General features: G+C 40.7%; 1 protein-coding gene across 1 annotated transcript in view; it reads right to left on the reverse strand.

Moving 5' to 3' along the window:
• Positions 1–12,192: 12,192 nt before the first annotated feature.
• Positions 12,193–22,681, reverse strand: part of LOC103137895 (uncharacterized) — a 14,578-nt gene continuing 4,089 nt past the window's right edge. Inside the window, exons 2-9 of the mRNA XM_007551875.2 lie at positions 20,412–20,506; positions 19,727–19,808; positions 18,552–18,915; positions 17,859–17,933; positions 15,988–17,060; positions 14,311–15,140; positions 13,921–14,166; positions 12,193–13,765 (exon numbers count right to left, since the gene is read on the reverse strand). Of these exons, the coding sequence (XP_007551937.1) occupies positions 13,512–13,765; positions 13,921–14,166; positions 14,311–15,140; positions 15,988–17,060; positions 17,859–17,933; positions 18,552–18,915; positions 19,727–19,808; positions 20,412–20,506 (3,019 nt within the window). The 3' untranslated portion in view covers positions 12,193–13,511. The remainder of the gene's footprint in view (positions 13,766–13,920; positions 14,167–14,310; positions 15,141–15,987; positions 17,061–17,858; positions 17,934–18,551; positions 18,916–19,726; positions 19,809–20,411; positions 20,507–22,681) is intronic.

Consider the following 22,681-nt stretch of genomic DNA (forward strand, 5'->3'; position numbering starts at 1 on the left):
GGTTGTAGAGGTCAAACTATGTCATCAAACCTGAGGAAGAGTGAACAAATAGCATCAATAAACAAATCTTCACCAACCCAAAAGTAAGAAATGCTTTGGATTTTAATTTAAGGCAGGTAGTAGCATTTTCCATCTATCGATTTTGTACCGGTTGCATTCAGTTCTTCCCATTTTAAATTGTATTCAAGTCAAGTAATTGACTTCTTAAGTTTTACTCTTCTTTTTCTAAACCCCATGAAGATTTTCTTGGCTATGTTCTTGTTTTTGTCTCCTTCTTTCATTTATACGAAGTCTGTTGCCGCCATGTGATTTTAAACGGCCCGTATCGTAATTTTTCCAACTGCACTCGTCACTTTCAGCTTTGATCTCATCTGACCACAGTATTATTTTTTTTCTCAGTGTTTCAACTGGCTTCTCCAAATGTTCAGCAGGAAGCGTTAAACAAGCAACTTTTCTTTTTCAGCAGTGGAGTCTTGAGCAGTGGATGTTCGTAGAGGCCATTGTGGTTGATGAGTGTTAATTGGGAAAAAACTGCACCTGGTATTTAGAAGTCTGTCTGAAGATTTCTGCAGGAGCTCCTTGAGCAGCTCTGATGATTATTCATCCTTCAAAGGGCAACCGGCCACGGCTGGTTTATAGCTTAATGATCTCCTTCCTGATTATGACTTCAAATACGGAAGAGGATTAGGGCCACCGAAAAAAAAAAAAATAGAATTCTGACATTAATCTCAGAATTCTGACTTTAATCTCAGAATTCTGACTTTAATCTCAGAATTCTCAGAATTCAGAATTTCAGAAGTCACTTAAATCAGACATATTTCTCCAGAACGTTAGCTGTCCGCCACAACTCGCATCTGTGATTCTGAAGCTGGTTGCTTGCTGGCACCCATCAGCTAGGATTCTGACATTAAAGTCAGAATTCTAAGATTAAAGTCAGAATTCTGACATTAAGTCAGAATTCTAAGATTAAAGTCAGAATTCTAAGATTAAAGTCAGAATTCTAAGATTAAAGTCAGAATTCTGACATTAAGTCAGAATTCTAAGATTAAAGTCAGAATTCTAAGATTAAAGTCAGAATTCTGACATTAAAGTCAGAATTCTAAGATTAAAGTCAGAATTCTAAGTGTCAAGTTAAAACAGCAAATGGTGTATATGTGAGTGCATTACCATCTCCACCCAACTGGCACGCGCCTCACAGGAAATCAAGCACACCCATCCCTTCTCAGGCCCATCAGAAACCTATAAAGTAACTCGGCACGCCTGTGTTCTGAATCATCCCTTCAGACGAAGAACTCGGCTCCAAATTTCCACAGAGACACCACTGGTAGGGACTGAACATCAAACCGAACCTGCATTCAGAAAACCTAATTAGTCTTGTTAATGGAATGTGTTTATGTATTTGGAATGTAGTTCGTTTGTTTATTCACTGATAACTTAATGGTAAATTAATATTGTTTGGAAATTTATTTTGTTCACTATAATCTGCAAGTAATTTCGGTTCATTTGTTTGTAGGTTTTCAACCTGCTTGGTGTGTCTACTCTGACCACTCAAACAAATCATGGTGGTCTTGTATTGAAAAGTGAAGGGATTTAAAGACAAAAGAAAAGGGAAATAAAAAGATGACACTGAGATGAGTTGTTCCTGCGTCTCTTTGACGGGAGCAAGCCTTTTTCAAGTTTGGGCAGAAGCCGAAGTGTTTGAAGAGGCCAAAAAACTTGACACTAAGATTAAAATCAGAATTCTGAGATTAAAGTCAGAATTCTTTCTTTTTTTCTTTTTTTTTTTTCAGTGGCCCTAATCCTCTTCTGTACTTCAATGATGCCTAATGGACAAAAAAAAAAAAAATGCAAATGACCAGGCCTGGGAATAAATTTAACTCTCAAATCCCACCGTAGAGGCAAAGACATTTTCCTCCCAAATGTGCAGCATCACTTAAGAAGTCTGACTTCCTAAAGACAGAGCCAACTACATCAAATCTAAAAATAAATAAATAAATAATTTAGCTTTAATTTGGTTTAGCTGTTTTAATACTGAAGTAACATATGTGCAGAGCGCGTAATAATTAATTAGCTTCAAAACATTTCTCTGAACACGATGAGCTGCAGCACGAAGGACAGGGAGTGAAAAAAAAAACATTCTCACAAGCAATCTGTCAGAGGCAAGACTAATGAGTTTTCACAAGCTAAAAAATAAATGCATGAAATAAATGAAGTTGCTATTCAGCAACATAATTAGCTGATGGTTAATTAAGCAACACAGAGAGAGAGTTGTGCTGCATGCTAATTTACAAAATAAAGATAGCCCATTTAATGTTGCCGCCATGTTGACTCCCGGGCACAAACAAAAAGGACCTTTAAACCCTTCGATCCTCACACAGCCCATTTCGTCTCCTTCGATAAACCTTTAAGTGGACATTGGTCTCAATGGAAGGCTGTTCCAGAGCGAAGGGCTGTGACAGAAGAGGCAAAAAAACAAAACCAAAATTGCTTTCTGGTCCTTGTCAGCATCATTGAAGCTAACTTCTGAAGTAGCTGTAATGAATCCATTGTTCTTTTAGGAAAGCCAAAAAGCTGAACATTACAATAATCTATTCTGCAAGTCAGAAAAGCCTCCGCACTCCTCCGCATGCAGGAGAAACGGCTATGCTCAATTCTTCAGATGATGTAATGCATTATTGTATTAAATTTATTTTTGCAACAGGGTTTTTGAAACTTAAGTTTCAAGCAAATGAAGTAACACAGAGTTGTTGTTTTTTTTTTTGACCTCATCTGAAAGGTTCATCGGCAGCGTCCAGCGCCGAACTGATAAAAGGGAAGAGTGGGAAAGTGATTTGATAAGCAAACTAATGGAGGTCCATTTTTGTTTCTTGTTGCTTTTGCGTGTCAAAAACCCAGAGCTGCTTTAAAAGTGAACAAAATCATGTTTCACCTTGTGGAACCTGATCACCTTTTCACCCGAAGCAGAAAAAAGGGCCAACGCAAAATGGTCACTTAATCAGGCAACACGGAGGCAGACACAGACGGAAGCAATCTTCCCAAACATACACAGCTCAGAGTGAAGGACTTTCATCTCCTCTGTGTCTGTCTGGGCTGAACCTCAGTCACGGCTCTGTGTTCACCGTTTAGGGTGAAATATGTATTCTGCATCGGTGATTCCCCATAGAACTGTATCGTGGCCACTCGTTGCATTCAATCTGCATTCAGTTCTCCGGCACCCAGCTTGCTTTGCTGAAGACCTGTTCTGAATGCCAACAGATTAACTTCCATGATAATAAAAGAGCCTCTGGGACCTCAGTCTTTCTGCTCTGCCGCTGTTCATAATTAATAAGTAATCCTGTATTTTGCCTTGGAGTTATGAGCTACAGTGCCTATAAAAAAAATGGCATAACCTTGGATGTCTTACTGTGTTTTTTTGGCTGTAAAAAACATTGATCATGACTAACAAAATGTATTTTCTTTTTGACAAAGAAATGTACCAAAAAACTGATTTAGACAAAATAGAGATGATTAAATAAACAATGTGTAACATAAACCAAGTGATTGGTTAAATATTGATCTCTTTTGGCACCTTAAGTAAGTTTCTCATTGCCATCTTCCCATAAAGCTTTGACTGGAGAAGAACCAGGAAGCAGTCGGTGTCTGCAGAGTCTTTGCCATCTACTATAGTAACATTTACTTGAGTGACTCCTTTGTATCTTTAGGAGTATTTTTTTTTTTTACTTTTACTTAAGTCATTTATACTGTGGGGTAGCATTACTCTTACTTGAGTAATATTTCTAGATTCTCCATCCACTGAGTGAAGAACAAACATGTTTTAACCAAAACTTCACCAGACAAAGACAAACACCTGCAGTTTTTTTTGCTACAGTTTCATAAGTTTTTTTTTTTGTTTTTTTTTGTTGAAAGAAACTGATTTGGAAAAAATAAAAAAAGGATTTAGCCTGATTTTGTCATTTTTTTATTACTTATATAAAATATTGTAACTTTCAAACTTAAAATACCAAAATTTCAACTTAACTTTATATTTTGGTCCTATCACTTATTTTTTATGATAGTTTTGTAATGCTTTTTTATTTATTAGTCATTATTTTAGTCAAAAATCAGTTTATACTTTAACATAAAAGGGTTTTTTAAGTAGTTTTTTTTTTCTTGTCTAAAAATTTTACTTCTGTTAAACCATCCAAGGGGATGAATACCTTCTACAAGCGCTGTATATCACACTCTCCTCGTCTTTGCTTGTCGTGCTCGGTTTGTCCTTGCCGTGTTTTTCTCTGTTTTGTTCACAGGACTATATTAAGAAGTGAATCTCATCCTTCTGTGTTTATATTCTTACTTTCAGCGCACAGAACCCTGTTTCAAATGATGAGAAATAACATTTAGGTTTTCTTCTTTGCAACTAAGAAAGTAATCGACTTTAAAGCACCTAAATGAAGAAAGGCTAAAAAAAAAAAAGGGGGGAAAAAAAGGTTTTTAGATGATGTAATAATAAGATGGAAGTTTTATGAATAACTTTGGCCTGACTTGTCACACATTTGGATTTTTTAAAAATATATATATTTTATCTTGTGTAATATTTGCATTCGTGGTTATTTTTAATGGAATCCAGCTGCAGCTGCCTCAGCCAATAATCACTTGTATAAGTGTTAGATTTATATCGAAAAGTTTCAGCCTGTGGTCACTAAATGACAAAACACATGAGATGAGAGAAATGTATTATTACAAACATTTTTATGCACAGTATGTGCTCTGGCAAAACTGTTTAACAATAAGATCACGAGCCTGATGCTGAGAGAAATGGCAAACCAGGCTTTCCGGAGGGTTTTCTGCTTGCAAAGAGAACTTAGCCTCCTGTTCCTCTCCAGTGATCCTAGAGCAGACGTTAACGACGCAGGTCAGGTCGTTCTGGCCCTGCGGTGGGAACACGAGACCGGCAGATTAGAGGAAGACGAAGGTGACGCTTGTCAAAGGCTGATAAAAATGACAGAAGGTGATGAGATTTACTCAGGAGGCTTTAGGATTAGAGAGCACATGACTTATCACTTGTTGTCACCGATAATAGTATTCAGTTTGATCTGGACACAAAAATACATTTTCGAGCTTTTATTTTCATAAAACGTGCCCAGAGACACATCCAGCAGGACAAGTGATGAGCATAGCAATATAGCAGCACAGATTCAATTCAAATCAATGATCTGCATAACATATCAGCTGCCAAAGAGAAAACATGGCCCAAACGATGACTGCTTCAGCTCCTAAACGTCTCATACTCTTGATATTTTGGACTTCCTGTTCTTTTCAGAGACACACAAAATTAAATTATATCTAATTGGGTAAGAGACGCGTCTCTGGCTACACAAAGGAAAAGGACAGCTGTTATTATTAGTAGTACTTATTCCAAAAGAATAATAAACCTTCAGAATACACAGCAACAGCGACTGAGTCCAGCCTGATGCGTAAAAGATGTTAACGTCGAAGCAATGCCATTTTGTCTTTATCTTGATCGTCTCATTGCTAAATGATAAATTGCTTCATCTCATCTCTTTGTCCTCGTTTGCAGCATCTAACAAGAGCTCAGAAATGTGCTTTTGTGTCTGACAGGAACTTTTTGTGCAGTCAGTGTCTGGTTATCACTGTGTTTGAGTGACAGAATGATAATCAGACAGGAAGTTGGTTAAAGTGCTAATGCAAACCCTCTCCATCATCTCTTTGAGTCCGTCCTTGTTGCTCAGAGTAAAAGTCAATGTCGTTGATCAGAATTAAAGTACTTGCAGGATTTTCCCGACATTTGGATCTTACAGTTAAAGCCCGAGGCTACAACGCGTCTAATTAGTCTCATGGCGTACAAGTATCTTCCAATCTGAGACCTCCGAGTCATGCACTGATTCATTTTACCAGTGCATATCTTATTTGTTTGCCTGACAGTACAGTGGTTTACTTTATCTCAGTTCTGAGGGGGGGTTTTTCCCCTCTCTTCCAAAATGCCAATTTTAACCATCCTATGAATAAAAGCATCTTTTCTGATCATTTCTAACCATCTGTGGTGAAGGCTGGTGTTGACATTTTGCTTTAAAAAAGCCATGACTTTTTACACTAATTTGTAGGTACATCATGCTGAAGGATATTTGTGAGTTTGAAAATGAATGGCTGGCATTTATAAGCATTCATTAAAGAGACGAGTAGGACGCATAAAATCCCTCAGGTTAAAGTTGACAGTTAAATGGGCTCATGACTGTAAGCAGCTTGTGTTCAGGAAAACAAGAAGACATTTACTAGCTAACAGTGTCCACTGGAGTCGTTTTCAGTGAGGTTTATTAGCGTTAAATAGGAGGGATTTCTCCCCACCGTCACCACATGATTGAGTGACTGATGCAGAGTTACTGACTCAAATACAACAAGCTGGGCTTCTTTGGCTGAAACATAGCAGCAGCGGCATCATGCTGTGGGGACGACGTTCTTCCACAGGACACCGGTCAGGTGATCGGACTGCAATCTTACACGTCTCAGTTAGCTGTATTGTAATTTCCGTTGACTGTAATTGTTGGATTGTATTAAAAATGTTTTGAACTTGGTCTGATTTGGATTTTAGATTCAAGCCTTATATTTTCTGAAGTACATGTCGGCCTCAAGCTTTGTTCCATTCAGGATCTTTTCGGCGTTGGCTGAAGTCACTACAGATGAGAGGCGGAGTCCAGCATGAAAAACAATCTAAAGACGCTTCTATATATATTCCATGTCTGTGCAGAAAGCTGGAAAAAACTCATGAGAGCAGCTACGGGTGTTCATTAGACCCATTTGAGAAAAGTATAACAGAGAGATGTGTTTACACAGACAGCCCACCACTCCAGACTCTGACTCACACAGCTGTGACTCATTTCATTATAAAAAATTCTCCACAAAGTTCAAATACTATTGAAAGTGGCATTGGAAACCAAATTCTCTTAAGTTTCTAAGTTTCTGTCTGAAGACAGAGTGGCTTTGTCTTCAGGGTTTTTTGCTAATATTTCTCAGTGTTGCATGTTTATCACACAGTCTGTGTTTCCATCAAGCAGTTTTCCTGTTTATATTTTAGGATTTTCATGTTTTGCTGAGCTCTGTTAAATGTTTCTTTAAATATAAAGTAGTAAAATATTTCCTATCAGTGTAAGGAGTGAAAAACAGATTGTGGGGGGGGGGAGGACTGACAAATTCAGACAATACATCAACAATAACTAAGCTGATAGAGCAGGGGAGTCAAACTCATTTTCATTTAGGGTCAAATCAAAATTAGAAATATTCAGATTCAAAGATACTTTATTAATCCCATAGGAAAATTAAATAATATTCTCAAGGGGCCATTTATAACAGAATGTTCTGATAAAACAACGTCTGAAATTTAAATAATAAGAAATGTCTTTCAGATGTAATTTGAAAGAAAAGAAAACTGCTTTGATTTGATTTGTAAAATAATATTTCAGCACAGAGCTGTTACTTTTTTAAGTTTCCATTTTTGTGGCCCTCCAGGCTCCAGAGGGCCACGTTAAAAACTTAGGGCGGGCCGGATTTGGCCCCCGGGGGCCTTGAGTTTGACTCTACCGGTGAACTAAAAAGCCGAAATCAGGACATTCCTGCACTTCCAAACAATTCCCTCCATGAGCTTTCATTGGGTCCTACCAAATACATTTACTGCAAACTGAACATTTTATATTACTTGTTAATTAATAATGTTCCTCAGTGTAAATATAACACCTTCAAATTTCTGTAAAATTCTGAAAATATAACATTGTGACAAAATTGCTAGACACAGTTGATCGGGGAAAGCGCAGGATTACATTTTTATTTTGCATTTGTTAATTTGTTTATATTAAAGGATTAAAAACCCCAGTGGCTTAAACCAACTTCTATCTCTGCAAGTCTTTCCTCCCCAAGGACTGGACATCAGGATCTAAAATCTGTGTTGTTTAATTAAGTGACGACATTCTCTCTCAGAAGCTGCCGACAACACTGCACAAATAATTATGAATAAAAAAATAATAAAAAAAAGCCAATTAACCCATCTCCCAAGCTTTCTAGTCAAGCATGACCCCGCTGTCATGCTACATGGAGGGCTGGAGGGTATTAGGGGTTCGTTCTCTCACCGTCTGAACCACAACGCAGCGACCTCTTAAGGCTCATCAGCACAAATATATTACACTTGATTAATAGTTTTTGTTCCAGCTGGATGTGCTGGTGCCATTTAGGCCTTAATAATAATAAAAAACGCAGATACATCACGGTTTAAGAATGCAACAACAACAACATCAACAATGTGGATAACGCCACTTTGGGAAGCCAGTGACCGTCTGTCACTCAGGGCCATATAGGCAGAGCAGGATGTGAGCAGAAAGAGCAGAGAAGCTGCAGGAGGAGCGGCTGACTGGAGCAGAGCCGCCCTGAGGCTCCAAAGATCAGGAGCCACGCAGTGAAACTCGCCGCGGTGGTTTAATACTAAAAACTCATGACGAATGAGGGAATTATTGTGACAGTCCCTGAAGCGAGCTGAACGATTCCTGCAGGACCAAACAAATGTCGCTGGCTGCCAGATTCATTTCATCAGCACGGATTAAGATAACACGAACATGTTTGATACTGCGAGTGCAGTGCAGGATCCTGTTGGGGGGGCATGAGAGGGTTTGGAAGACGCGCACTAATTAAATGTGAGGTGGGAGTCATGACAATGTGAAATGCATGGAAATGTTAAAGTTACAAACCAGAGGGAGTCAATTTCCTCCGCCAGCTGGAGAACATGGCCAGCAGGAAATGTGAAGATATGAGAAACAGGGAACATAAAATAAGCCTGTGGGCAAAGCGAGGCGTGCAGATAAATGCGAGATATCGTTCAAATAAAAATCCTGGCTGATTGCTGCGATGCGTTCTGTAAGTGAAAGGATTTCTTTTTCCTTCCCCCCCCCCCCCTTTTGATAAATGAAACAGGAGAAGGTTTGCTTTAGCAGAACACTTAACCAAAACCCAAACAAGTGAAACCAAATTTTGGTACGTCATATATTTCACACATTTGTGCAATAACAACTAAACTACTTGCTTCTTCACAGGAGTTTGTGTTAGCCAGAAATATCCACATATGAAATCTCTGCGGGTATTCAAATGCAAATTAGGACCAATTTGCATTCTTTTGTTGTGACCACAGAACCACATACTTAAACAAATGTGGATATATACAAATCAGCCCCTTCACTCAAAGAATATCCACCCACAATGAAATACAACGGTGGCAGGAAATGAGCTAGAACTACAAATATGTGTGTAAATGTATGGTAAAAAAAAAAAAAATGTCTTACTGAGACTGGGACTGTGCCACACACAACTTCTGCAGGTGGACTCAAACGCAGGCAGGATGCAGGCAAACTCATATTTAAAGTTTACCTTCAAGGGAAGACCGAAGAAAACGAGGAACACGACCAGCAGAGGATGAGGTAGAACCAGAAGAGTCTGAGAGAACTTGGTACAAACCACTGAGGGGGAAAAGACAAAATCTGACTAATTATAAAGCTTTATATTTTAAATGTGATTTAGTTTATCTCAGGAAGCCAAAAGTGACCTTTGACATTAATTAGAGAGTTAAGATTTTAGTGTGTGTATTCGTGCGTGTATTTCCAAACCTGCTCCACCTGGAACGTTGTGGTCTAGTCGACGCCCTGACATGTTTTCTAAGCAGGATGAGGAGCTTTAAATACACCTCACATTCACCCCTCCACCTGCTCGCATATTCGGTCAGTAGGGGGAGAGGACAACAAATTCAACTCCAGCTGTTTGGGACTCATGTTTTCTTCAAGATGCTCTCAGAAGAAGCTGAGAATCAAAGCTGCACCAGTTCCACCTTTTCCAGCAGGCATCCACCCACATGTCCTCCACCGAGACTTCATGAGGCTCGGTGTGAATTGTGAACAGCCTGGTAGATGTCGATATACAAGGATGTAGGCTGTTGGGTTTCTAAAGAGTAAGCTGCATTTTCTAGATCTTGTATAAACTGAACAGGCTTTATTGATAAAATGATGAGTTTTTTTTTTTTTTTTGTTCCTTTACTACCACCTTTTGGAGAGGAATGGAAAAAAAAAAAAAAAGACACCTCCTCTGGACAGTTTAACATGAAGTTAATATTCCACGGATCTGCATTTACCCCAACTTCCTGGTAGACTTTAAAATGTTTACTTGAATCAGAGAAAAGCAGAATAAAAGAACCATTCAGCTTTTTCTACAATCAGATTCCTCAAAATTTTCAAATTATTTATAATTTCAAGGGAACTTTGCAAGGAGAGCTTTTTTACAGTCAAAGACGTGTCTAAACCTTTTCAGCTTTCAGAAGGATATGAATTAGGAGACATTTCTGCGTGAAGGCAAATCTCTGCAGGCAAAAAAAAAACGGTCTCCACATTTTACTTTAATTTCAAGGTTTGACATCTGCTGACGGGTTGAAAAGTTTCAAGGAAAAGTAGAAAAAAATCACTTATTCTGAATTTGGATGTCAATATTCTGACAGTGGAAAAGTCCCTGTGAAACTGAGGTTTTTAAAAACATAAATAAAAATATATGCTATGAATCACTTCAAAACCTTTCCCACGTATGTGATATATATACGCCATATAGTTGGAGGAAAACTAGGATATTGAGAAAAAGCTAAACAAATACAGTGGTGTCACACTCCAGTCAGATAAATATGTCGAAACACCTGCAAAGGTTTTCTGAGCCATGGTCAAGTATCTGTCTCTCTGTCTTGGTCAGTAGGACACAATCACTGGGACGTCTGCTGACTGGACAGATGTCCAGAAGACAGTTATCGATACGAGAATAAGCCACAAAAGGTCTAGAGCATCATAAATCTGATTTAATATCGATATGATTAATTAACTGCTTAGACAAAATACACCTCAATGACTTTCGCTGTTTAGTTTATGGTACAACACCTCCCTCTAGTGTTTACAGTAACAACTGCATCTGGGCTACAGCGGGCTGGTGCGTTTAGAGGTCTTAATATGGACCAGTAAGTTTTAACAAAACATTTTATCATATCTAAACTTTTTTTTAGCATTGTTTTTAATGTGCTAAACAGTGGAACACAAGGCTGAAAATGTTAGCTAGTTTGCTTTTGATTTAAAGGTATATTATGCATACAATTTTGTGTTTTGAGGGAACCATTTTCTTTTCTGTGAATAATTTTTTCTTGATAAAATCACTGACGGATTTGGTTGCCAACCTTGAGATTTTCTCTGCATGCCTTACTTCACCCCGTTTCTTGCTTTTCTAATTTGGTGCCTTTTTGATGAAATGAGCTTTTGTGTGTAACTTGCTCATATTAACAGCTGGAACAATAAGTAGAAAGCTCAAAACAGCTCAAACTGGGACAAACAAGACTGGACTGAAACTGCAGATTTTTCTGCCACTACAAATAGAAAGGAGGATCTAGGTGGAGGTTTTTTGTTTGTTTGTTTTATTGTTTGTTTTTTTAAATCCAAAACTACTTGTTAAAAAGAACTGCAGCATCAATTAAGGGCATCTGAGGTGAACAAGTGACCATAACGACCTTTTGGCAGCGTCCAAAGACTGGCACATAATGCAGGGACGGTACAAACTCAACACAGCATCAAAGTGGTTGACGCATTCAGTGACCTCAACAGAGCAAGTCATGAAAATCTGCTAAACAAACACGCCTTTTCAAAGTGCTGCTGAAGGCATGTTCTTGTTCACGTTGCTGAAGAACAAAACCAAGAAAATGGGAAGAAATCGGCCCAAACATTTTAGGAAACCGTTTTGTAAGACCAAACAGTGAAACCCTGTTTATGATTGTGATCTACAAATAGTTATTGATCCCTTTTCTACACGGCTATTTTGTTCATTTCATTAAAATGTTGTAAATTTATTGAGCAATAGAAGAAATAAATACTATATTAAAAGTGCTTTTAACTTATTTCTGGCTCACATGGCAAAGGACTTGAGGTTTGTGATGGTAGGATTACATGTGGTTCTCTCTGTGGTCTTCTTTCTTCATTAAAAACACTGGGAACTTTGACGAGCGTGATTAAATCTTAGAAATACCAAGAGATTTTAGCAATATGTTGAAACTTGACCAACATCAGCCGATACCGATACTAGAGATATCGTGCAACCCTAATTTAGGCACAAAGAAACAATTTCCAGTGAAATAAATACCCACAACACAAATGAAGCTTTAACTTGTTATAAGATTTATATAAAAGAAAAAACATAACACAATAACCGGGTCATGTCATACAATGTGTTTTTCCTTTGATTCTCTGAGGGGTATTTACAAAACAGGCTTATTTACACACAGCATGAACTCAGAAGTGGACAGGAAAAACTACACAACAGCAACTCGAGCAACCAGTTAGCATATTGGTAATATATTCATTATGTACAAGTGTAACTGGCCAGTCTGGAGCATTACAGGAGGAAAGATATTCTGAAAAAGGCTGAAATAACTTCAAGTATCTGATGTGAGGTTTTAATGGAGGTTTTAGTCTGACGGACGCAGATTCGGAGCAAAAGCAAAAATCTGGTGGAGCAAAAGGACAGGAGGAGCTCTAGGGAGGACTGCAGACGATACAATAAGTTTTCTTTTCTCTGCCCCAACACTAACATTAACACAACCAAAGGAAAACCTCTTTACACATATAATGATAGCTTGTAGGCCTATAGCACCTTCTTGAGGCTTATAAAAAAAAAATTCTGCAAAAAGCAGAAAAATAAAACAAATAAAGTTGCTCAGGGCAGCAACATAACTTCAGACAGATTGAAAAGCCGACAAAAGACAACAGGCTTTCACAGCAGTTTCAAACTTTTTGGACTTTATGAAGCTGTTAACTCTATAAGAACCAAACTCTTAGCTCCATGCTGATGAAATGTTAGGTTTTCTTTGGGGTGGGGGTGCCAACTACAGAAATGTTGTACCTTGTGTGTCATTAAAAGTCCAGATATCATTTAAACCATAGCAAGAATTGCACAGTCATTTGTCTGAAAAGAAGAACTAGCTTATCTTAGGAGAAATCTTAGTTAAAAACGATGAGCACAGGGCATGTCCTATAAACATCTCCCATTGTTCTGAAGACTAATGCTACTTCACAAAGTTTGTTTAACACTGTAGGGATCAGCTGCCCTTCTTTGTTTACACATTTCTATAGTGTACACATTCTGGATAGACGAAATTACATCCTTCTACACGAACGCAGCCAGGAAGTGGCGGACGCTGCGATCCACTTCCACTGTTCTTCATCCAAGCAGCGCTGCAGCTTTCAGAGTAGGACCATCATACTCACTTTAGTGTTAATTTCAGACCTTAAAACTGAGCAGAAGAATTTTATTCTCTTGTAAAACAAAAAGGTCCACTCTCAGAGAGTTTAGTGAAATAAGGACTCTCCAAATGTATCCGTTTTAAGGAAAGCAGGCCCACATTTGATAAGATTGGCTGCTCTGAATTTAAAATAAAATTAAAAAAAAAAGCACCCCGGCTTTCCCGCTCTCTCTCAGCAGACGGTGAGCGGCTGAGGTTGGCCTTCACGCCGCTGGTTTTTCTTCAGCAGCTGAATCCGGTTGTGACAGTAGAACTTGACCGCTCGCCAGTCACGGTGGTTGTTGACCAACAGGGGACACTGCTGCAGGCAGCGTTCGCAGTCGGCCTTCGCCGGGACACGGAGCTCGTTGATGTTTTTGGTTAGATGCTCTTCAACTGCTGCACGCTCCGCCTCGGACCAGGGGCGCTTCAGGACCCCTCGCTTCCCTGCATTGTTGGAGAGAGAGGAAATACTGTAGATTAAAAGCAATATCTTTGTTATTGGGCAAAGAGGGTTTTTGAATTGAAAATGTTGCTGATTTTCTCTGCATCTTTGGATTCACTAAAATGTCACTGAGTGTAACAGCAGTAACAGGGCTAACCTGAGCCTCTCCTGCGGTTTGCAGGTGGAGGAGGTGGAGGTGGGGGCGGCTGCTGGAGGGCAGGCTGGACGTTCTTGATCTTCTTGGGCCGCCCCACCCGGCCGTTGTTTTTGCCCTTCCTGACGTAAAGCAGGGTGGGTGGAGGGCTCAGAGCAGGGGTCGGAGGGGTCACCACAGGCTTCTCCTTCACATGTTCCCCATCTGAGTCTCCCTCCGAGAAAGAGTCCGCAGAGTTTCCTGACAACACTGGAAATCAAATTTGAAATCAGAACCAGACGCCGTACGGACTTAAAATCATTAAAATATAATTTAATCCAAAAATCTTCTCCTAGGAAGGAACAATAAAACACTGATGCTGGAACTCGTCATGTTTCTGTTCATTCGTCTCACCGTCCAGCTCCAGGCAGATGTGGTTCAGGCTCATCCCTCTGAACAGAACGCCGTCTCTCTCCCCACACAGCACCACTCGGCCCACTCTGCCCATCAAGCCCGGGTCTTGGCCGATTCCGGTGCAGATCTGCGTCACGTGGTACTCCCTCTCCAGGAAGTGCTCCAGCCGCTCCACAGCTCCGCCTCCTGGCTGCCCCGGCTCCTCTCCCTCCCCCAGCAGCAGCAGCTGGGTCAGGATGGCCACCTGGCGGCGGACCCTGGTCTGCGTCAAGGCCCTGGGGTTGCGGGTGCCGCTGGAGCGGGCCAGGCTACGGAGGAGGTCGGTGCCGCGCAGAGGCGTGGCGGGAGAGTGGTAGGGGCGGGCAAAGATGTACTGGTTGGCGGGGTCTACCCCAACGTCATGACGGGTCTGCAGGAGCAGCTCCAGACAGGGCTCACAGTGGGGGGGCAGGATGAGCGGCTGGACGCGCCCGCGCTTCCCCTGGACCCCGACTCTAGGCAGGTGAGGAAGAACTAGTCGCTCAAACGGAGAGAGGGAAGCCTCCAGTGGGGTAAGAGCCGGGGGGGCACCAGGAGGGACGGGGACAGGGCACTGAGGGGTGACGCGAACGCGATACTCGGCGATGGTCAACTTGGAGACCTCGCACTCGCGTCTTCGGTTGTACAGGATGAGGAGAGCCAGGCTGGAGTGGCAGAGCAGGCGCCAGGCCTCGGCGGACTGGAGCTGCCGGGACAGAGACAGGAACGCAGAGTGCTGGAGCCGACGGAGGTACAGAACCAGAGAGGACAGAGAGGACAGGAGGGGCAGCATGTGGTGACGGCCTGAACCACTGCAAGACACAGAGGGCACTTTTCATCCTCAAGGTTGCAGTAACAACAGTGGCAGTCATGAGTTTATGTTTGTACAGTAATAAACGGACATAAATGTAAAAAATTTTGGACTTTTAATGTTTCATTTAAATTATTTCTTTTCCCAGGTCCTGAGCCTGAGTTAATTTGATTTTTATTTTATTGTTTGATACAAAAAAAACATCAAAACAAGCTACGGCCTGCATCACAGTTTATATCCATAGCTAATTAGCAACACTTCCCATGTCTCACATCAAGGACAGAAAAGTCAGATAAAATACAACATGACCGTTCTGACTGCAGACCATTTCAAAATGCACATCAGATTCAACACCACATATGGAAGTGGCATAAATCAGATTTTTTTTTTTCTGGGTGAAAAAATTTGGAACTTCTTTGAAAACGTAACTTAGACTAAAAAAATAAATAAATAAAAAAGAAATGGGGTTTGGGTCGCATTTTCCTGCAGTGTGAACCTAGCCTACCTTCACCGAGGACAACAACACTGATTTTCAAGTTTCTTCTTGGATGATCTTGAACATCTCAACCAAAATTTCATCGCTGATGATTGTTTGGGTCAGATGAGCAAAGTTGGGTGTTCAACAAGACAAAAGACTAATACCTTAAAAGAAAAGTAGTCCAGCCAGAGCTGTCCCAGAAGCTTGTTGATGGTGTGTGGTCATTTATTTATACATTAGTGAGGATGAACATATTAATTTGTAAATATAATTGTGAAGCCATGTGTATTAGAGAAAATAGATGCTAACAGATGAAGAAGCTGCTTGGTAACGAAGGTCATTCAACTTGCGTAAAGAAGAAACTAATTACCTCAGCAACTCCTTTTCTTTTTCCTCCGTCCCACTGTCATCCTCAATTTCCATGATTCCATTTACATCATTCTCTTCCTCCTCTTCATCCTCCTCTTTTTTTGGTGCTGCTATTTTTTTGGCTGTTTTGCTGTTGAAGGACTGAGGGCACACCAGCTCCAATTCCTCCTCCTCTTTTGACTTCTTCATGTCCACTACATCCACATCCACGTCCTCCATGACCTCCTCCTCCTCCGTCCTTTTTTCTTTCTTTAATCTCCTCACCCCTCCTTTCCTGGACTGTGTCACCGCCACAGGTGGGGGGCTCCTCTTTAGGACGGACACTGCCACTGCATTCTGCCCGCGCGGGGGAGTCAGGACGGGACTGGTGGAGCCGTGGGATTGGTCCGCTGAGGTGAGAGAAGGCGGGGACATGGACAGGTCCTGGACACTGCTAGGTCCTCTGACCTGGGAGAACTTGGAGTGGTTCTCTGTGTGAGCGTGCAGTGGAGCAGAGTTTGTGCCGTGCGCATGCATACGCGGCATCTGTGTGTAGCGCTCGACGAGGGCGGAGCACACGTCGGGCTGGTGGGCGTGGTGTTTGTCCAGGTGCCGGCCCAGCGAGCGGAAGTGGCGTCCGCAGTGTTCACAGGTTTGGCGTGTGGAGTCGGTGGAGACTCCATCTCTTGGGACATTTGCGGTGAGATTTCCCCCACTTCCAGAATCCAAACAGGTCGGAGTTTTGAATTCGGGTTTGGTTGAGCTTGAGGAGGGGAAGGAAGATGAGCAGGCAGGAGACGGGGACGAAGGTAGGGGACGGTTATGATGTGGGACGCTGGAAGGGGAGACAGGCGAAGGGCGTCTGGGCGGGGTCCGATGGGGGACCTTTTTCTTGGAAGGAGTGCCACGACGCTTCTTCCGCCGGCGAAGTGCACGACCTCGGGGGCTGGAGTTGTCTTCATCCGCAGCGTCCGAGTCGCTGGCGTCAGAGTGAGAGATGGGGGAGGACGATGGGGAGAGGGACCAGGACGGGGTGACGAACTCCTGCTGCTGCTGCCGATGCTGCTGGGCGCTCAGAGAGAGGGGCTCGTCTTCCTGGAGCGAAAAGATGCAAATGTCAAGGTAATGTTAGAATAGCAATGATAAAAAGTAACATGAAGTCCTTACAAGTTCACAATAGAAATACACATCTGTTATGCATTGCCAAAATTATTTATTTTAGAGGAAAAATATGCTTATATACTAAAGTATACACTTCAGAAAATTAAAAACAGACAAAACAAAATATGGTGAAAAATAAAATAAAAAACAAACATATTTATATTTGTTTACTTTGTGGATTAAGTTGTTTAATGCAAATCTTCAACAACACTTGAATTGTGTTAAGTTACTTCATTCGTACGCCAATGCGTTACGGCTTGTGGCCTTTATCAGAGTCAAAAAACGTAAAAGGAATTACATCTCACATAAAAAAGTTAATGGAATTGGCTCTTTATTATTAAAAGCCTTTGCAAAATTGTCCAAACATATTCATTACATATTAAGAAATGTATTAAAGTTATTTTTGTCTTTAGACACATAGTTGAAGAACGAACAGTTTACAGACAAGATTTAGGCTCAGACTGTAATTTTTTTTCTGACATGTTTTAGAGGAGCGTTCCCTTGACAAGAGTTTAAGGATGCAAATCCGGTTCTCTTATGTCTGGCTCTGATTCTTATAGAGCTTGGAACTGAACTGGGATGAAGACTTTAATTTCAATCACAAAAAAAACTTAATTGCATTAAGAAAATAAATAAAATGGTTTATACCCCACAAACCTTATATGATGTGCAAAATCCAGTCAGACAGATATTATAAATGTTTGAATGTGCAAACAGGTGACATTATTTTACCTTTTTCATATTGTTGCTATTTTCAGAGTCTGAGTTACACTCCGGCTGCGCTGGAGACACAGTTGCACGGAAACCCTGAGGAACGCATAAAACTCAGATTAAACCAGCAGCAGGCACAACGCTCATTAATATTTAGCATTACAATCAGCCTCAGCTGTCACTCAGAGAGCAGGAAAACACTCCACATTAGTAAAATAGACTAAAAAAAAGAAAGATATTGTCTGAAACAAGCTTTAAATATGAGACAGCTGAGAAACAAAGCCAGATTAAACCAAGAGGCCTGCATGTAGTAAAAGAATGTGAAACTTTATTTTCGCTGTTTCACAACTTCTTAAACAGTTTCTGGTGTCATTTGGTTGACAATATTCATCAAATTTAATGGGGCCCATCACAGCACCAAATGTTATGTTATAACCATGGTTACTGTTGCTACAGCACTATAGGTAGAAGGAGAGCTGGAGCTCTTTCGTTACCATGGCAACCATATGCCTTGTTTAGCTTGTGCATGCAGAAGGCGGGTGATTGTGAGTGTGTGTGAGTGTTATCAGCAGTGTGAGAACAAACATATGTTTGTCTGACGTCAGATATTTCTTGCGTCTGCTTTTACAGAAATGAAGACGACACACTGAAACAGCAAAGGGGAGGAGTGGGATAACTCCACACAAGGACTAATCAAATATATATTTGTCTCACTAGATTCTCTCCCCACTCGGTCAGACTGTAGTCGACGGTGATCTCCTCTCCCTTGGTGATGTCTCGGATGGCGATAACGACCAGGCGCACCTGGCTGCCACAGTGGACCTCCCTGATGCGGCAGTTGGGGGATGGAGGGTAGGACATGGCTGTCGGAGCTGGCGCCGAGGCAGTGGGAGCAGCTGGAGCTGTGGAAGCTGGGGTCACAGTCGGGCCCTGGGCCGAAGCTGTGGTGGCTGGGGCCGGAGCGGGCACAGGGGTCAGCGTCGGGGCTGAGGAAGCAGTGGGAGGCGGAGCCGGGGTGGACGCTGAGCTGATCTTGGATCCAGGGGAGACCTTATCTCGAGTCTGCTCTGGTGGACCGCTGGAAAGACAAAGGATTAAATGATGAAAAAAGGAAGAGAAAAAAAAAAAGAAGCAACATGCACCCCTCAGTAATATCCTGCCAAATCACTGGTGTTGTCATTTAATCAAAAAAAGATTAAGCATTTTAAAACAAAAATAAATAAATGCAGTTGAAGAAGTCTGTTGCATACTGGGATATCGGGTTTACTAAAACATATCATAGTTTGTGACTCACATTCTACTCTGTTTCTGATTTTAATCAGAGCAACATTGCCCCATACATCATGCAATGCCTTGCAAAAGCATTCTAAATGATGTTTTAACACTTTGTAAAAGTAATCCTGTTCAATAAATTAGATTATGCAATCAGATTAAAAATACCTTTAGAAAATAAGCTTTGAGCAGGTATTAAAAATATTTTTCATTAACATCTACATCACTAAATATGTGAGGGTTTTTTTTGGGGGGGGGGGTTAAATGGGTCTGATGTAATATTTTACTTTTAAATGTCATGTTTTCTGGACATTTAAAAATATTTAAAACTTGAATTTAGGGGTATTAGACTAAAGGAGCCTGAATAGAAATCAGCTTTTAAAAATACAGATTTTTCCAACCAAACACACACTTCAGCTTCAAGTCAGCTTGATTATGTGGATGAAATCAAGACCTGAAGGGTTGGTGGCAGCCAAGGAGTGTGACTCAAATGTGCAGAGCTTAAATTAAGCAGTCCTCAAGTAATCGGGTAAAAATCAGCAATAGTCGATCATTTTCTAAAAACTTGAGTTTTATAAGATGCCAATTAAAACAGGAGCAGATCAATGTGAGCTCACCAGGTGTGATGAGCAGGGTGTGTGACGTAGGAAGGTGCGTCCAGTGAGGGACGTTTACTCTCTCCTCCCTCCTTTCGATCACCTGAGAGGACAGCAATGGTATGTGGACGAGGATTACACACCAGGGACACACACACAGATACACACACATGAACACAAGGGTCACAACCTCATCTCTAGCAGTGCACACAGGCACAGATGCACATATGTAGTCAGATACACACATCCAAACATGACCAGAAGTAGGTCACTCACAGTCCGCCCCCACAATAATTGCACACACACAGACAGATGCAGACAGCGCTCAAACATACACACAAATCCAGCTAACGGCTGTTAGAACATGACATGCAGAATGTACAACACACACACACACACACACCCACACACACACACACACGTTTGTTTTGCTATCTTTGTGGGGACTTTCCATTGACTTCCATTCATTTCTACTCATTTCTACAGCCTAAACCTTACCTTTACCCTTTTCCTAACCCTAACCAAAACTCAATTCATACCTTAGCCCTAACTCTGACCCCTGACCCAAAAACAGGGTTTCCCCTCGTGGGGACCAGGCTCCGGTCCCCACGAGGAGCGACTGGTCCCCACAACGTAGCATATGTCAGGAAAATCGTCCCCACAAGGTATTACAAACAAACGCACACACACACACATATATACATACCTGGGCTGATGCTTTGCTCAGGCACGCTCTCTTCCTCCGTGTGCGTTACAAAGACCTTCACAGGTGTCCCTTTTCTTTTCCTTCCACAGCCGCGCCTGCAGAACACACATGAAAGAAAACTCCCAATTATCATTTAATCAGTGTATCTAGCAGCCAAGCTTCACAATTCATCAACACACACTGTTCTATATTTTTTTTCCTTTTATTAAAAGAACTGCAAGTTTGTTTTTGTAATAACTGAGTGCACCCAGATCTTTAAATCTTATAAATAAATAAAAAGGACTCTGCTCCAACTTTCACCACATTCTACATCAGAAATTCCATCCTCCTCAGTGCAGTTGTCCTGAGTTTGATTCCCGGTCTCGGGGCATTTGCTGCACATCTTCGCCTTCTCTCTTCATCCTTTCTCCTCTCAAATTACTGTTCAATAAAAGGCCACTAATACAAAAAAAAATCTAAAAAAAAAAAAAGCATAATATTCCTGTGATTTACTCCAAATCGTTAACAGAGTATGATGACAGAACGCTGCCTCCTGTGTGCGCCCAGAGCGGACAAGTCAGATTATCTCCTTCAGAATAAGTCCATGTCAAAACAGCCACGCTTAGAAGAGCCAAAGTGATCCTGCCTCTGAAGAATCTGAGCTGGTTCTGCGACCACAAATCTCAGCTTTGTTTTCCCCATCAGTCTGTTTTCCCTCACATGACACTGGAGTCTTTTGAAAGTAGGCCATGGCAAGATCTTGCTTTGGATTTGATCAGGACCGTCCATGTTAATATGTGAATCGATGCACCTTTTGCACACAAACAAGAGCTGGTGGTAAAAACAAAACAAAAAAAGCTAAATAGTTTCGATACAAAACTTAAGCAATGGAACAACAGACTGAGAGGCAAAAATGAATAAAGAGATGCATAGTGAACAGATATCAACATTTTGATTGAGCCAGTCCACTCCCATCTACATTTGTGACACTGTGTGCAAACTTCAGAGTGTTTAAGAGGGTACAACTTCATATGGGATCATAGTTTTTCTTTGAAAATGTTTCATCTACAGCAAACACACAAATGTCAATTTTGAGGGGGAAAAAAAAGATCATTAACAAGAGCTGATTGAAGATTCAAAAACTTAGTTTAGACTTGTCAATTCTGATTTCTTTTTGCGAACTGTAATTTAACAGCATTCACAATGCTCCTTTCTAGCCTTGAGTCATCAATAGTACATGTTAGTATCAAAAGTCACTTTGGGTAAATTCACTTCACCAATTTATCAAAATGCCTCTAATGAGGGAAAGAAAAGATCATAACTGATAAAGTACAAAACAAGAGGACAAAATGTTGTAGTAGTGAATGACAGGCTAATTATAGGAAATCACTTTTACACTTTTGAATGTAAGAATAGATACAAACTGGTGCATGGTGTGTAAAAAAACTTTGCAATTATTTTAATGAAATAACCAAAACTCCATAAGAACAAAAAAAAAGTCAAATCACTGGTCAGGAGCAGTGAGGTTGAAAACCGCTAGAATTTACGCACCGCCATTCTCTGGGTGGATCTATAATTGTAGTATTCGATTTATCACACAAGACTGTTTAATGGTCTAAATGTCATGATACTGCACAGATACTGAGAATTTAATTTAATGATGATAAAATGACTTTCCTGGAAAAGGATTACACATAAAACCAAGGTTTAAAAGGTTGATATGAATAAAGTTATTCTACAATTAAACACATTGAGGTCAACACAGATTCTAAACTCACAGAAGTCTTAATCACCACTGTGAGTGGCGCATAGGCATAATGCTACAGTTAGCGCTCCATGTGTAGCTAAAACAGCTTGCCTGTCTGAAAATTGCTCTGAATAGTCAGTTAACAGAGCAGACATTGCTGCTATACGCTCAGAACCCTGAAGAGTAGTAGCAAAAATGTAGTACAAGTTCACAGATCTCAAGATCAAAAAGAATTTCAGTGTCTTGACTTGCACGCTTCAACTTATGGATCATGTCACAAAGTTGTAGTTAGGGCTGGTAAGAACAGAAATCTGTCTTTGTTGATGACTTGTAGTGATTAATGACTCAAATTTAATTCTTTAATTCTTCTCATTTTATCCCAATATTTGTTGTAGAACTTGATAAATTAGCATCTTTAATTGCAATAACTGACTTTTAAATCCTTCAACAATTCTTTAGTAAACCCCCAATTATTACCTATTAGGGTAACACTTTATTTGAAGGGGGTTGAATAAGACTGACATGACACTGTCATAAACATGAA

The sequence above is a fragment of the Poecilia formosa genome, unplaced genomic scaffold (genome assembly GCF_000485575.1).
Source record: "Poecilia formosa unplaced genomic scaffold, Poecilia_formosa-5.1.2 Scaffold44, whole genome shotgun sequence".
Taxonomy (NCBI): domain Eukaryota; kingdom Metazoa; phylum Chordata; class Actinopteri; order Cyprinodontiformes; family Poeciliidae; genus Poecilia; species Poecilia formosa.